General features: G+C 40.1%; 1 protein-coding gene across 1 annotated transcript; it reads left to right on the forward strand.

The window, feature by feature from the left end:
- Nucleotides 1-1,139: 1,139 nt before the first annotated feature.
- hmx2 (H6 family homeobox 2) lies at nucleotides 1,140-6,953 on the forward strand. Its single transcript, XM_072689941.1, has 3 exons — nucleotides 1,140-1,291; nucleotides 2,609-2,885; nucleotides 4,992-6,953. Exons 2-3 carry the CDS (start codon nucleotides 2,633-2,635, stop codon nucleotides 5,576-5,578), a joined length of 840 nt encoding a protein of 279 aa, XP_072546042.1. The 5' UTR covers nucleotides 1,140-1,291; nucleotides 2,609-2,632; the 3' UTR covers nucleotides 5,579-6,953.
- Nucleotides 6,954-16,829: the final 9,876 nt, after the last annotated feature.

Consider the following 16,829-nt stretch of genomic DNA (forward strand, 5'->3'; position numbering starts at 1 on the left):
AGATAGATAGATAGATAGATAGATAGATAGATAGATAGATAGACAGAGAGATAGATAGATAGATAGATAGACAGACAGATAGATAGATAGATATATAGATAGATAGATAGACAGACAGATAGATAGATAGATAGATAGATATATAGATAGATAGATAGATAGATAGATAGATAGATAGATAGATAGATAGACAGACAGATAGATAGATAGATAGATAGATAGATATATAGATAGATAGATAGATAGATATATAGATAGATAGATAGATAGATAGACAGACAGATAGATAGATAGATATATAGATAGATAGATAGATAGATAGATAGATAGATAGATATATAGATAGATAGATGAGTCGGGTTGGGGATCAATACTCAACTTGATTTAAAAAAGAAATCTACTTCTCCAGCGCTCACAAGTCTAGTGCAGGTCGTAGTTTGTAAACCTACAGGCTCTTAGCCTCCATGCGAGTCCTGTACTCCGGCACTAGAAGGAGGGTCTGAGCGGCCGCGTGGAGCATTACCGCTGCCTGCATATTTTACAAACAGAGATTTGAGAGATGCAGCCCCTCCTCCCCCATCCACAGCAGCCCAGACCCCACAGAATCATCATAGACCTTCCCATGGCCTGTGAGAGAGTATGCGCGGGGCAGATATGAAGGTAGAGAAGCGCCGCGTGCGTTAGATATCAGGGACTTTTTTGGCTACTCCTTTGGGGACCCTCAGGAGTTTATCAGGGAGGCTCTTCACGCGCCGTCACCTCGCCCAGACACGCGTATTTATAACGCTCCGCGGCTCTTTAGCGAACACTAACGAGGTCTGATGGGGCAGGACCGGCGAAACTGTTCCACACACACACACACGACCCCCAACCAAAGCCCCACACACAGAGCCGGGAGGCGCGCTACACCCTCCAATCAATTAGCCAATCAATTAGGCGGGTCGCGCCCGAGCGCTGGAGATCGGCCGGCCATAATGATGAAATTAATTCTTAAACGAAGATAATGGGCGCACGATGAGTTTATTATTTTCAAGAAAAATGAGCGCGGGGTCATTGTTAGTGTCCAGACTGGATACTGGATCGTTTGACCAATCTGCCAATTATAGCAGGAGACTGGTAGAATTTAAAGGGCCTGCTTAATGTGATGTATGAGTTCTGGACAGGGGTTGATATGTGATTTTGAGGAGGTTCTTCACAATTTTTGGTTACTAAGGAAGTTCAAACGAGTTTAAAGAATGTTCGCTTTGATTGGACTTGACTTTGCATTTCCTGTACAGCTGCAGTTTTGAAGGTATGTCTGTATTACCGTACATTGTTGTCTATTATAATAATATAATTTTTTATTAATAAATACTGTAAAATACAAAGTTGTCCCTTTTTAAGTTTATAATAATGTATCTACCGTCTTCTACCACGGCTTAAACTCATACTCGAACATTCTCAAATATAGCTTAAAATATGTAAATATGATATAGCTCATATATAACTCAAATATACAGTTGTCAGCTCTGATATTTTGGAGTGCTGCACACATAAACCTAAAAGTGCTAAAATGTTTTTATGTTTTTTTTTGGAGGGATGCCATAGAAGAACTGTGCAGAACCTGGATTGAAATCTAGATGTTCACCACTAGTCTACCTGTCTTACTGATTTCTCTCAAAAAACTCCTTAATAACCATTTATTTGGTACCATAAAGAACCATGTTTGGAATAGACTCGAGCGTAAATCACATTGTAAAGATGTTCACTTGATTAAAAGGTTCTTTGCCAACTTTTCATACTCAAACATCTCTATTACATCAAGGTCCTCTACGGAACCAAAAGTGGTTCTTCTAATGCACCGCTCAAAGAACCTTTTGAAGCACCTGAATTTAGGTTTTGTCTAGGAGTGTGGATATCAGTACTCAGGAGGTAGACTAGTCAACCAAAAAGCAGGAGCGTGACGTAATAATGGAAATTTCGAATTCAATCCAGATTATTTGCGGAATCCGTGTGAATGAATGAATGACTGCATTTGAATTACTTAAGCTAATCAAAGCCATGTGATTTTTAATTGTCCTGAAATTTTGTTTGATGTTAATTGGGCGTTATGACTGAATAAATGAATCAATAAATTACTAAAATAAATAACTGTAACAGGTGATGTTTTCCTTCATCGCGCTCGCGCCGTTTCTTCCAGCTCCCTCCCACCCTTTTTTTTTTTTTTTTCTTCCCTCCCCTCCGAGCTCCAAGCGCGTGTTTTTGAAATTTCCGGGGCTCGCCTGTGAGCGAGCGATTGGCCGGCGCCGCGCTTACCTACATGCAAATGAGGGCGCGCGCGCGGCCGCCTCGGAGCCCAGAGCGCGCGCGCGCGTGGACCGCCATGCATTCGGCCGCGTGCGAGGCGCACGAAAACGGCACTTTACTAAAAAAAGAAAAAAGAAAAAAAAGAAAGAAAAAATAGCACACTCGCTCGCGCTCTCTCGGTTGGACTTTTATTTTTGTTCCCTCAGTTTTACCAAAACAGCGACAACAAAATCGTGCCAAAAACTTTTTTGTTTTTCTTCTTTATATGTAGCCGCAACTAAACAATCCGGGTTATTTGTGTGTGTTTTTCCGTCTCGTGAAGCGCCGCCACTGTTATGAGGCGAGAATGAGCCTTTCTCAGGACAGCGGAACCAAGTGCACGGCCGCCCCCCTCTCCAGCTTCACCATCCAGTCCATCCTGGGAACGGCAAGCGAGGGGAAGGAGCAGAGCCCCGCGGGAGCGGCCAGGAAGCGCGCGCTGTCCGTGTCCTCCGAGGAGGAGTGCAGCGGGGCTGAGGACTCGGGGGACTGCTGCTGCTCCGAGCCCGGGCTGCCTGAACCTTGCGGTCGCCACCAGCCTATCAACTTCTCCTGTCTGGGTAAGACAACGATCCCCGCCGCTCTGAACCTTCTCTCAGTTCGTTTAGAAGAGCTTTCAAGCTGACAGTAGAAACACACATCAGTGCTGAATGAACGTGATGTTTATTTGTGACAGTCTGGACCTGAACGCGCGCGTTTGAAGGTTTTAATTCGTCACTGTAAAGTCAGCACTGGGTGTTTGTTTTTTTGTAGCATATCCAACATGGGACGTGCATGGTAATGCAACTGTATATTCAACGGTGTAAATTCAATATTATAAGCCAGTATACCAGATCTAGATTAAGTCTAACCCAGACCATTTAGAGCAAGATTAAGGTTAATCGCCTCCAATTTGGGCGTTTTTCACCGGCAGTTGTTTTTTTTAGATTTTATGATGAATGGGTAAATATAAATGCTCCTAAACGACTTGCAATAAAACAATTTTACACTGACTTTCATTTCATTTGAAAGTTAAACGTTTTGTCAACGCTGTACGTATTAATGCAACAATTCATATGTTTATTTAATTGCATAAGTGTTAAATTAATACGGCAGATTAAAATTCGACGCTGTAGTATTCAGTTCAGTCCTGCAAATGTAAATATAACCTAATAAAATAAATATATATATATATATATACACACACACACACACTAGTAGCTAGTAGATGTTAATTCGACGTTTTAGGTTTTCTAATCAACCATGTTTATGAGCTAATTCCACATTAAAGTAAACGTTAAAACAACGCCCGATTTTAATTCGACAGTGTAGTTTTGTAGTCAAGCCCACAAAGGTAAATACAACACTATTGGGCGGCAGCTCGACATTACAGGTTCAGTTAAACCTGTCCATTTTAATTCGACTCTGTTCAGCAGTTCCAGTTCAGGTCTGCAAATGTTAAAGCGACGTTTTAGGCGATAAACCTACATTACTATGCGTTGAATTACGAAGAAGCTCTATTTTACTTCTACTTTGTGGGATTTTCTATCAGCTATGTAGATGTAAACACACACGACTTAAATCGTTCATTTAATGCTGCAGCTGTCTGATGTTATTTGAACGTTTTTAGTGTTAACGTAGTGCTGTTAATTTATCATGTATTTATTTATACAAAGTAGGAGTTCGTTTGGTTGCAGTACAGTATAGGGGGACCGAACTACTGGAACTACTGGTAACTTCCCCCAGCGCCCTGAAAGTCCCGTTTCCCTCTTCTGCATCACTGCTGCCTCAGTGAACAGGGGAAGAGGTCAAACCATGTTTTTTTTTTGTTGTTTTTTTTTTTTTTTCTCGCGCGTGCTGCTAATTGATCGCGCCGCCTCTTCCCCACTGAATCACGCTGCATTTCACCAGCGGAGCGCTCAATGTAAGCGGGTTTAATTAATATCGTGCGCCAGCGTTCGGTCATATTACACCGCCGATTTAACGGAGCACCCGTCACCTTTCAACAGCCGATCCTGCAGTGATGAGCTCTCAGCTAAAGCATCCAGTAATGGGGCGTTTGATAGGGAAAATAAAATACTCCAGAAAATGAATTAATTAGCTTACGATAGAGAGCAGTGTTGGAACGCTGCACACGAAACCGGTTTAAACAGGTTGAAGTACACGTGACGTCAAAGTGACTGTAGTATTTCTTTTCTTTGCACCAAAATTGATTTAAATAAAGTTAAACACGTTTCCTGCGAATCTGCTGTAACGCTGCGCACCTCCACACCACCAGCGATGTAGATTTGAACTCAACTGGTGCTTCAACCACTGCATGCAGTAATCCAAGACTGGAGATGGTAATCCAACCTTGGAGCTGTTCACCCAACACTGGGGGATTTTACTGGCCGTTCTGCGCAGTTTACAGTAACAGAAAACCAATTATCGGGTTGCATTTAATAATGGTGTCATGCTCATACACACACACACACACACACACACTCACACACACACACAGTGCAGTAGTATACAATGTATAAGGCTGGAATACCGGCTGCATTATTTACCGGCAGTGTATAAATGTATATATTATATAATTGTAGGCTTATATAACGCATATGGGCCAGATGTCTGACTCCGTACGTCCCGACACTGTATACAAAAACATGTGTGTGTGTGTGTGTCTGTGTTTGTGTGTATGACAGGTCCCCCCAAATCCCTTCTCCCGTCCCAGGGCGGCCTGGAGCGTCCCGCACGTCTGCCTTCATCCCTGCTGTCGGCGGCGTCAGCGGACTACAAGGAGGAGCACGAGGACGAGGACGAGGAGGAGCGCGAGGGCGCGGCGTGCGACGAGCGGCGGCGCGAGAGCGGCGGTGGGGGCGTCGGCGGCGCGGACAAAGCGAGCGCCGCGGCCAAGAAGAAGACGCGCACGGTGTTCTCGCGCAGCCAGGTGTACCAGCTCGAGTCCACGTTCGACGTCAAGCGCTACCTGAGCAGCTCGGAGCGCGCGTGCCTCGCCTCGAGCCTGCAGCTGACCGAGACGCAGGTCAAGACGTGGTTCCAGAATCGCAGGAACAAGTGGAAGCGGCAGCTCTCCGCCGAACTGGAGGCGGCCAACATGGCGCACGCCTCGGCGCAGACTCTGGTGGGCATGCCGCTCGTGCTCCGCGAGAACGGGCTGCTGCGCGTGCCCGTGCCGCGCTCCATCGCCTTCCCAACGCCCTTGTACTACCCGGGGAGCAACCTGCCCGCCCTGCCCTTATACAATCTTTATAACAAGATCGAGTACTGACTGACTGACTGACCCGCAGCAGAGGACGACTCACGAGGACGTACTGCTGCTCTTCTTCTTCTTATTATTATTATTATTACTGTTATTATAAAGGGTACAAGAAACATCCTATAATGCATTGAACTTGACTTGATTCAAATGTGTACATCACCTCCACGTGAATAAAACACCACGTAAAGCTGCTTTATGACAGTGAAAATATGTTTAAACTGGACTGGATTGAAATTGTTGATGTCATAGATAACGTGCACATTTTGCACACATTTCAATCAGTTACATTCAGTGCATTGCGTTTTTTTTTTCAGTGCGTAAAACGGAAACACGCTAAGTTCATCTATTTATCTCTATTTGGTAAAAAAAAAAAAAATGTAACACTGCTTTAACTGTACACAGATGTGTTAACTCATCTGCTGTACTGAGAGTGGGTCGTCATAAGTAGCCTGTTCTTGTGATTATAAGAAAGAACACCCATGACACAGGAAAACGTTTAAGTGTGTTTGAACACAGCCCGTCTATTTATACCTCTTTATTTGGTAGAAAACAACAATTTTAAAACTCTCTTTTCTTTATTATACAGCGATTATTAAACGAGCCTGTGTGTAAATAAGGAAAGCAACTGAGCTTCTACATGTACATGTCATATAAAAATACACCGTGTGTATAAGGGTTATTTTGTACGTTTATTTACATTCCTGTCCCTTGGTTATATTACCGTTTATTATTTCGTTTTTCGCGTTATGTAAAGGGAAGGGGGGGGGGGGCGATTAATAAAAGTTTAATAGCGTTACACGTGTTGCTCAGCTTTCAATGAGAAGGTTTCTATCAATTGAAGAATGGTTTACAAACAGAAGTAGAGTCAATTGATTTTTGGAAATTATTTATTTGTCAATTCCTTTATTAAATGAATTCGTTTTCGTTTTTTATGCATAAACAACATTTCGTGAAATTGTAAAACGTCCCAGTGTAAGGTTTCAGTCTTCAATCAACAGGTCAGAGAGTGTAGCTGGATCAGGCGCATGGCTAGCCCAAGTAAATGCCTAAAATGTATGTAAACACGTCATATTAAGTATAAAAGCTGAATATAACAATAATAACAAAATGTAGATTACAGCCAGTCCATTAAAATTGTGAGATTACTTTGTCATTGCTGTTAATCATAGTAAACTAATGGTAGAAAGTTGAGTTTACAAGTGTGTGTTAACCCCTTAAACACTAGGAGATGGGATGAGCCTTTAAAGGGGAATTCAAATGATATTTTGAAACATCTGCAAAATTAAATGGTTAAGATGTACACAAAATCATTCAGAGTGGCTTAATATTTCATACACCTTCTGTTGAAACGTATTGATTTACAATTGTTTACAGTGGTGGTGAATGGAACCAGGAGTTCAGAAAGTTTAAATGCATTAAAAGCTCCTTTACAGAATTATTATTATTACACAAAATAATAATGATATGCCTGACAATTGTAAACTAAATTTACATAAAAAAGTAGTCATACATGGTGGTGGAGAGGTGCATGTACTCAAAATAAAGGTGCTACAAAAGGTTCTTTGAGGGATGCCATAGAATAACTACTTTTGGTTCCATAAAGAACCATTTTTGTAATAGAGATGCGACTATTTAATTGATAAAGAACCTTTGCATCAAGAGAAAGTTTTCTGGGTCTTTTGAAGGTTCCTCACACTTACACATATCTATGACAAACATAGTTCTTTATGGAGATTCTGGTACAGCATCACTCAAAGAACTATTTAAAGCATCTTGTTTAAAGAGTGTACAATGTTGTACATACACAAATCTTCAAAGAAAATCAATTGATTTAAATGTACAACATATATTTTATCATCATCAACACTACACACTAAGTTAGGATCCACATAGCACTAGCAGTCTGGATAGTACATAAACCGGCCATATTTGAGCAGCTGTAGACATTTTGATCCCTTATTCCATTTACCACCATTGTAAAAAAAAAAAAAAATAAATCAGCAAGTACAATGAACCAAACCAAACATCAAAACCACATTTTAACCACTGAATTATGCAGCAATGTTTTGAAATGAGCTCGATTTCCCTTTTAACTTCTAAGAATGATTTATTACCCAGTATAAAACTACTGTATAGAATAAATATTGTATGTAGTTACAAGAGCAACAAATGGAAGTCTTAAGTTTAAGTGATTGGTGCAACACTGTATATATTTGTGTGAGGTGCCAAGACATATGAAATACGCAGATTCATGAAGAGGCATTATTATTTTCCTTATTGTTTAGAAGATTCTAACAAGTGTTTCTAAATGACTTTTAATCAATTGAATTAGAAATGCAGTTTAAGGAATGGAAGATAGTGTATGTGTAAACATTTGAGATGGAACCTTTGATTGAATGACATTTTAAAAACATACCTACGCACATGTAAAGTTCTCAAAAGAACTTGAAAAAGCTTCCACATAATGGAAAACACATATTTCCAAAAATGGTTTCTTAACAAGAAAATTCATCCATTGTCTTAAATGTACGTTTATGTAATAAGTCAGTAATTTTTACAGTAAGGACCCCCCCCCCCCACACACACACACACAAAAAAGACCCAACAACATTAAGACACACAGCTTTTTCCTAATGGATACGATACAGAGCACAATACAGACCAGAGGTGTTCAGACGTTTTACCTTAGGGGACCTAGGTACAATGTTTGTGTTGGGTCAAGGGTTAAAAGATAAAATAATGTCCAAATAAAAAAAGATAGGTCTTTAAAAATGTACTTACAAATACAGGTGCTAGGAAATGTTCTTTGCACAATGCCAAGTCCCAGAAGAACCCTTAAATGCATATTAAAACACATTAGACTTAACACATTAACTTTTTATTGAATCTTTTTTTTTTTTTGAAGCTCAAATTACCTCCAAAGAACCTTTTGGGAGACAGCCTTAGATTAGCATGGAACTTTTGCATTGGTTCTTCAGACGTTAAAAGCTTCTTCATTTTCATCTTCACAGCCATAGTTCTTTACTGGAACCAAAAGTGGCTCTTCTGTGGTATTGCTCGAAGAACCTTTTGAGTGCACAGTCCCTTTTTAACCAGGAAGAATTCTGATGGTTCTTTGAGAAGGGATAGTTCTATATAGAATAACCCAAATCTAAAATAGAAGAACCACAATACCAAGGCCAAATCCAACTCAGCCTATACTTTGGGCAGCCATGATACAGAACAATGTTCTATATTAATTAAAGTATTATTTTTCAGCTAAGAACCATTCGGGAACCTTTATCAGTGCAGCCTTCACTTCATTGATGTTCTACTTATGGTTGTGGTCTTGGTGCTGTGCAACCAAGGCCTGTATTCATTTGACATGTCAACGGCTGAAGACAAACGTTCAGTTAGTGTTACAGTGACACTGGGTCACAGAGCAGTGCTGTTGTAATTAGGGATAATTACATGATCCCCCACCATCCCACGAGCACGCCCTCCCCTACCCCACCCCACCACATCCCATGAACACCCACTTCAGGCATGGTCGGAAACAAGAACGGTGAAGCAAACAAGGATGACAAGACTAGCAGTGCAATCTGATAAGTCATTCCCCTTGTCCAATTTCAAGAGCTCTAGTGGTGTCCTGTTGCCTCGGCCTGTCACTTTTGTGTCCATCCAGTTTGGCAGGCAGGGAGAAAGTTTGTGCTAGCGGAGCAGAACATGTCTTTAAAACTTGTGGTTTCGCAGTGACTGCAACTGAACCTGCACCGTTCTGATCCTCAGTTTAGCGTACTTAGTCTGGAGTTTAAGGGAATACTTAACTGCTTACAACCTAAGCTCTGTCAGTCACATCTATAGTGCTCAATTACCACGGCTTATGATTGTAATGCAGAAAAAAAAACAGCTGAAGCACCTGCCTACTGACTTCTGTCCTAAGGCAAAATCATTATCTACCATGATGCAGCATAGAGTACATCTTTAAAGGGGCCTTAGATTGTCAAAGGGTTTTTAGCCTGGCATAGTTGAAACACTGTTGTTCCGCCTTAAAAAAAATGTAAAACGTAACCAAAACAGAGCTGGAAAACTGGCAAATTCAAAAACCCCCAAAACTGTCATGTAACAGTCTTGACTCATTATTTTTTACAGAAAGCAGAACCCAGGGAAGGTAACAGGCTACAGTACGCTAGCTTTTACCATCTCTTTTCTTCACTGGACTACCCCAGCTAAACCAAAGTGAAGCTAAATACACATTAAAAGGGAAAGTAACCTAATATTTTCCCAGTAAAACTCCAGGATTCGAGTGGAGGCAAGGCTAAAAGCTAACCCAGCTTCCCTCTGAGGCAAAATAAAAGGGTTGTTAACACAACGTTCAAAATAGAGAAGACAGGAAATGCAAAAGTTACACATTTCTATTAGTTGTACTAAACACAGCCTCTGTAGCTCATCAAATTCCATTGCACATTAAGCCTCTATATGCAGCAAGGCTTATTAGCTGGTAATAGAAGTTTGTAGTAACACTTTCAGCCCGCTGGCAGCCCATAGGCTGTTTAAGGGGTAAAATTGTCTTTCATAACATAAAAAACGTGAAATAATCAATGTGGTACGTTCAAAAGTTTGGATAGATTTTGGTCAGATTTAAGTAACACTGACCTTCAAATCAAATCACAGCCTGCAAACACTTGTTTGTAGCAGCTAAAGGTTTTTGGTCGTTCTTGTAGTTCTAGATGTTTAGATGTTTAGCTTAGTAAACTGCAAGGACCATTCCAAAAACTTCATTATCATTATCCTGCTGTACAAGCCTTCCTTTACTCTTCACAGTTGGTAAGGTGTTCTTTTTTTTTCCAAACATACCATTCATATAATGCCATGCTTATTATGGCTATTCTCTTGTGAGTTCAAATCTGATTCCATCAGTCAATAGCATTATTTTGTGAACAGGTAAGGTTTCCTTCTTACGACTCTTCCATGAAGACGTTTTGTGCAAGCAATGCTGCATAGTGGAACGGCGTACCACCCTCTTTACTCATCCAGTCATTTGGGGGTTTTAAATTTGCCTGTATACAAGCAGTGCTCTGATGTTTTCTCAGTCCTCCGTATCGCATCGTAACTTCCACAGTTCCCCTGAACTGCCTAATAATTCCCCTGGATTTCCTACATCTGCACTGTAGAAAATCACAAAGCGGAAAATCAGAACTTCTTGCTCATATTTGATAAGTGTTTGAAGAGTCATAGAGCATAAGGGAACATAAAGCTTGGAAATCTGATTCAACTGACAGTTCCTAATTATAATTGGTGACATGCCTTAGGCCTAATTTGCCAATCAAGGTTAAAAATTACAAATAAATAAATTACGCAAAAAGCTTTGCAAAGTTTACTCTGCCCAAACTTTTGCACATGCATCATTGATTATTTTTAACTGACCGGCCATTAGGATTTGCTAAAAATTTGGATTTGCTACAAATATCGTGTTTTATTTGTGAACTTTTATAAGTGTAAAGTTCATTACCAAAAACTTATTTTAGTGGTTCACTGGAAAAAAAAAAAGATTCAGTATTCAACACATTTTGGAACCAAATCCTTGCTTGTACAGATCCATAGCTGCACTTTACACCATAATACAGAAATCAGGGATTAAGGGACCAACAGAAATTGTCAAAAATGCTCTAGAATTAAATCAGGTTACATAAATATCCAATAAAATTTAGGGAGAAACAGAGAGAGAGAGACAAAGAAAGAGATGAGTTTTCTATCGTTCGTTTCTTTCTGTAACTACGGCATCACACACTCATTTGTTAGCCTTTTGCTAACACTCACCCTCACACACACATGTGCACAGTCTCGCTTTTTTCTCCTTTGAACAGATGTTTGTACATACTTAAACGGTACGAAATCTGCAGTCTTATTCGGCAGATTTATAGACAATCTGGAGTGTGTGGATGGAAGAGGAGGTAGCCCCGGACTACCTGTGTTACGTATCGGTTAAATGGCAGGTGTGAATTACAAATTTTAATAGTGTGGCCATGAAAATGATTTGAAGAGGTTTAAAGTGCTGGGAGACAGCAGGGGGAAGATTTGTTGAGATGATGTGTTGTGCCTCAGGATTCATCCAACCTGCCTGGCACTGGAGAAAAGCAAGAGTAATTCAGTTTGCGGGGTAATTTATGAGCGCAGTAATGGGCACTATATATAAAATGGAGAGACATGGAAAGGAAAGGAAAAAGAAGGAGGGGTGGGCTTTGAGGCTTTTTTTTTTTACCTGTTACTGTAAGAGGACATATCCCCATTGTTCATATTGGGATTGATATCAATAACTCTGTACTCTAAATATTTACAATAACATAATTTTCTTATATGATGTGACTGTATTGTCCATTCTCCACAGTTTACTTTCTCAATTATGACAAGTAAAGTGAATAACATTAATAATCTTACCACAATGTCACCTGTAAAGGGGTGTGATCTACATATTAGCAGGGTTGGGGGGGGGGGGGGTTACTTAAAAAAAATTCCATGTATCTCATTACTGATTACCTGGTTAAAAGTGTAATGACTTTATATATTAACGTCTTAAACAGGTTATGGACTGCCAGTGGGCCAAAAGTGTTATTACAAGCATACAGATACATACATCAACATACAAACATCAACATACAGAAGCCCCTGTAGTTAAACTAAATAATACACCTAAGTGAGTCTTTCTGTGTAAACGTAATCTGATTACTTTCAGTTCCTTTTGGATTACTTGTCCTTTTAAAGCCAAATATATCCAAATAAAGGCAAAAGAAAAACTTTTGTCTACACCAAATATTAAATATTAAATCTCATGTCCACCAAAAACAATGTTGTTTTCTCATGAAACAAACCCATGTCTACTGAAGTATAATATACCATTACCGCTGGAACAAACCTTCAAAATGGGAACTTCAGAGGAAAAGCAAATGTATTTTCTTTACATTTTCGAAATTAAAAATGACAAAAGGGTTGAGGGTGACATTGAGGGTTTATGTTGGTATGTTTGTCCATTCATCATATTGTGATCAATACTATTAGTACTAAAATATTACCCAAAAAAAACGGTAGTACAGTACAGCACCCAGCAGTCAGCTAGGCTAACCATACAGCAGTCTTAGTTTGTCTTCATGGATTCATTCATGGTGATTTTCTTACCTTCAGATGTTTCTTTAAATTTGGAGAGAATTTTTACTGCTGGAAGGCCTGCTTTTTATTGGACAGTGATTTTCTTTTCCTTTTCACGTTTAAAACATAGTTCTTTTGAAATTCCCATTAGTGATTGCATTTTTACAGAAGACAAGCTTAGGATTCTCTGCCAGGGGGTGCTGTTAAATTCAACTAGCTCCATGTGAGCCATTAAAAAAGCAAGAAAAAGTCACAACGAACATCAACTACAACAGCATTTCACGAACACACGTTCGACTGCTCACTGTATTGGAAGCCAACACGGTAAGAGAAGTGATATTCTTCAACATTAGGCTGTTGATAACAGGGTTGTGGGTTCGATTCCCGGGCTCGGCAAGCTGCCACTGTTGGGCCCTTGAGCAAGGCCCTTTACCCTCTATGCTCCCCGGGCGCTGGAGTTGGCTGCCCACCGCTCTGGGTGTGTGTCTGTACTCACTGCCCCTAACACATGTGTGTGTGTGAGTGTGTGTTCACTACCAGATGGGTTAAATGCGGAGGACACATTTCGCTGTACAGTGTACAGTGACAAATACGTGCACCTTTACCTTTACTTTACCTTTAGAAGTGGTTTTAATGTTTTTGCTGATTGATAAATATGAAGGGTTCTTTGGAGTAATGTTTTAGAACCTATGAATGGATGTAACTTTAAAGAGCTATTTTGTGTTTGCCTATTGTCAAACCTTTACTTTCAATAGAAGTCATTGTAAAAAGTCATTTTTTGGAGCATTTCTATTGATCCATTCCTCATGAAATGTGGACATGTGAAAAGCAGCAAACATCCAAGGACATCATATCAAGGACGTAGAATCATATAACTCAAATCCGGTATCTTCTGCTAGTGCTAACGTCATGGCCAATGAGTGAGAGAAAGGCCTGGACAGAGGTTTACAGCGATTGCAAGGCATTACAGGCGGCATCTCTACGGACCTGCTATTGCCTCTAAATGAATCTCAAGGAAGCATAACCAGGTTTCTGCTGGGCTTCGACATCTTCGACGTCACTTGTGACCCACATGAGCTGCCGTAGCTCCAGACTAATGGCTAAAATGGAGGGCTTGAGCCATAAGTGATTTATCCTGATTCTGCTTTATATCCGTCCTAAATGGAAGAGCCAAGGGGAAAATCGTGTTTACACCCCTCCTCTCTCTCTCTCTCTCTCTCTCTCTCTCTCTCTACCCCTCTCGCTTTCTTTTCTCGTTCTGTCCCTCCCTCTCTCTTTCTTTCCCACAAGATATCGATATGAAGCCATCAAGCTGTTCCCAGAGCTACTTGAAAGTTACCTGCAGTCCAATCAAAAAGACAATACATCACTGACTCAGCATTTAGTTATTGCCATTATTTACAGGCAAGTTAAAAGAAATTGTCAGGAAAGTCCATGCTAGTCCAGTAGTGGGTGTCATGAGCCAGCTGCCCTTCAGGCATTTCCCTCAGAAACTGCAGAGAGTGGGGCACTTTCGACAAGGCTGACTGTTTCAGCATGATACCGAGTCTATTAACATCTGCACTGTAGCTACACTCGGCTACATCTAGTCATTCTGTCTGGTACATCCACAGTGCATTGTAGGTGCACTTCGTAGGCCTACTGACTGTATCCATTAGTTCACCTTAGCTCTGTCTATAAATGATAAAAATCAACAAAACATGTAATTTAAGCAAGGGAGCAAAAAACTAATGCAAAGTGAACATAAACAAAGAGATTGCATTTAAAATGTTATTATTTTTAGATGTAATATTTCTTGAGTTAATAATAAACGGTCACATTAAAAACAGACATACTGTTTAGTTGGTCTTAACTATAAAATAAAGCCCATCAGATTTTTTTGGTGTGCTTATTTCATAATGTCAACAAGGATGGAATGCAATGGAATGGACAGAATATAGATATTGTTTCAGATTTACAAATTTAGCCCTATTAAAGTAGACTGATTAGACTAGCATGACCAGACTGATAAATCACTATTTATCTCAGTGTTACTGAGCTCTACTAAAGCCTGAGTAGACTGATAAATCACTGTGCTGATCAGTTATTTATCTCAGTGTTACTGAGCTCTACTAAAGCCTGAGTAGACTGATAAATCACTGTGCTGATCAGTTATTTATCTCAGTGTACAGAGCTCTACTAAAGCCTGAGTAGACTGATAAATCACTGTGCTGATCAGTTATTTATCACAGTGTTACTGAGCTCTACTAAAGCCTGAGTGGACTGATAAATCACTGTGCTGATCAGTTATTTATCTCAGTGTTACTGAGCTCTACTAAAGCCTGAGTAGACTGATAAATCACTGTGCTGATCAGTTATTTATCTCAGTGTTACTGAGCTCTACTAAAGCCTGAGTAGACTGATAAATCACTGTGCTGATCAGTTATTTATCTCAGTGTTACTGAGCTCTACTAAAGCCTGAGTAGACTGATAAATCACTGTGCTGATCAGTTATTTATCTCAGTGTTACTGAGCTCTACTAAAGCCTGAGTAGACTGATAAATCACTGTGCTGATCAGTTATTTATCACAGTGTTACTGAGCTCTACTAAAGCCTGAGTGGACTGATAAATCACTGTGCTGATCAGTTATTTATCTCAGTGTACAGAGCTCTACTAAAGCCTGAGTAGACTGATAAATCACTGTGCTGATCAGTTATTTATCTCAGTGTTACTGAGCTCTACTAAAGCCTGAGTAGACTGATAAATCACTGTGCTGATCAGTTATTTATCTCAGTGTTACTGAGCTCTACTAAAGCCTGGGTAGACTGATAAATCACTGTGCTGATCAGTTATTTATCTCAGTGTTACTGAGCTCTACTAAAGCCTGAGTAGACTGATAAATCACTGTGCTGATCAGTTATTTATCACAGTGTTACTGAGCTCTACTAAAGCCTGAGTGGACTGATAAATCACTGTGCTGATCAGTTATTTATCTCAGTGTACAGAGCTCTACTAAAGCCTGAGTAGACTGATAAATCACTGTGCTGATCAGTTATTTATCTCAGTGTTACTGAGCTCTACTAAAGCCTGAGTAGACTGATAAATCACTGTGCTGATCAGTTATTTATCTCAGTGTTACTGAGCTCTACTAAAGAGTGAGTAGACTGATAAATCACTGTGCTGATAAGTTATTTACCTGTGTTACTGAGCTTTACTAAAGCCTGAGTAGACTGATAAATCACTGTGCTGATTAGTTATTTATCTCAGTGTTACTGAGCTTTACTAAAGCCTGAGTAGACTGATAAATCACTGTGCTGATCAGTTATTTATCTCAGTGTACAGAGCTCTACTAAAGCCTGAGTAGACTGATAAATCACTGTGCTGATCAGTTATTTATCTCAGTGTTACTGAGCTCTACTAAAGCCTGAGTAGACTGATAAATCACTGTGCTGATCAGTTATTTATCTCAGTGTTACTGAGCTCTACTAAAGCCTGGGTAGACTGATAAATCACTGTGCTGATCAGTTATTTATCTCAGTGTTACTGAGCTCTACTAAAGCCTGAGTAGACTGATAAATCACTGTGCTGATCAGTTATTTATCTCAGTGTAACTGAGCTCTACTAAAGCCTGAGTAGACTGATAAATCACTGTGCTGATCAGTTATTTATCACAGTGTTACTGAGCTCTACTAAAGCCTGGGTAGACTGATAAATTATTTATCTCAGTTTAGTGACTTCAGGGGTTTCATGGGTTGTCATTACAAATAGTGTCCAATCATACAACAGATACTGTCTTGAAAACATGCCAGGGCATGTTTATGGCATGGTTAAGTCAATGTTGGTAACTTTATAGGATAAAATAATTTAATAAATAATCGTTTTTATTTGTCCATTTATCATTCTGAAATTGGAATGGTCAGTACCCCTGCTTTGCTGATGATCACATGCAACAGCTGTTTGAACTCCACCTCCCTCTCCCTCCTTAGACTCTCTCTCCTCCACTCCCTCCCTTTATCGCTGCCCCATCTTTACTTGTCTCCTTCTTTCAGACCCCCTGCTTCGGAGGGGAAGTGGGGAAGATGAGGCGGGTCATTATTCTATTTAAAAGCTACAATTTTTGTAATGGTTCTTGCAGCGGGCCACAGAAGTGCAGTCGGC

This window comes from Salminus brasiliensis, chromosome 10, assembly GCF_030463535.1.
Source record: "Salminus brasiliensis chromosome 10, fSalBra1.hap2, whole genome shotgun sequence".
In the NCBI taxonomy this organism is placed as follows: Eukaryota; Metazoa; Chordata; class Actinopteri; order Characiformes; family Bryconidae; genus Salminus; species Salminus brasiliensis.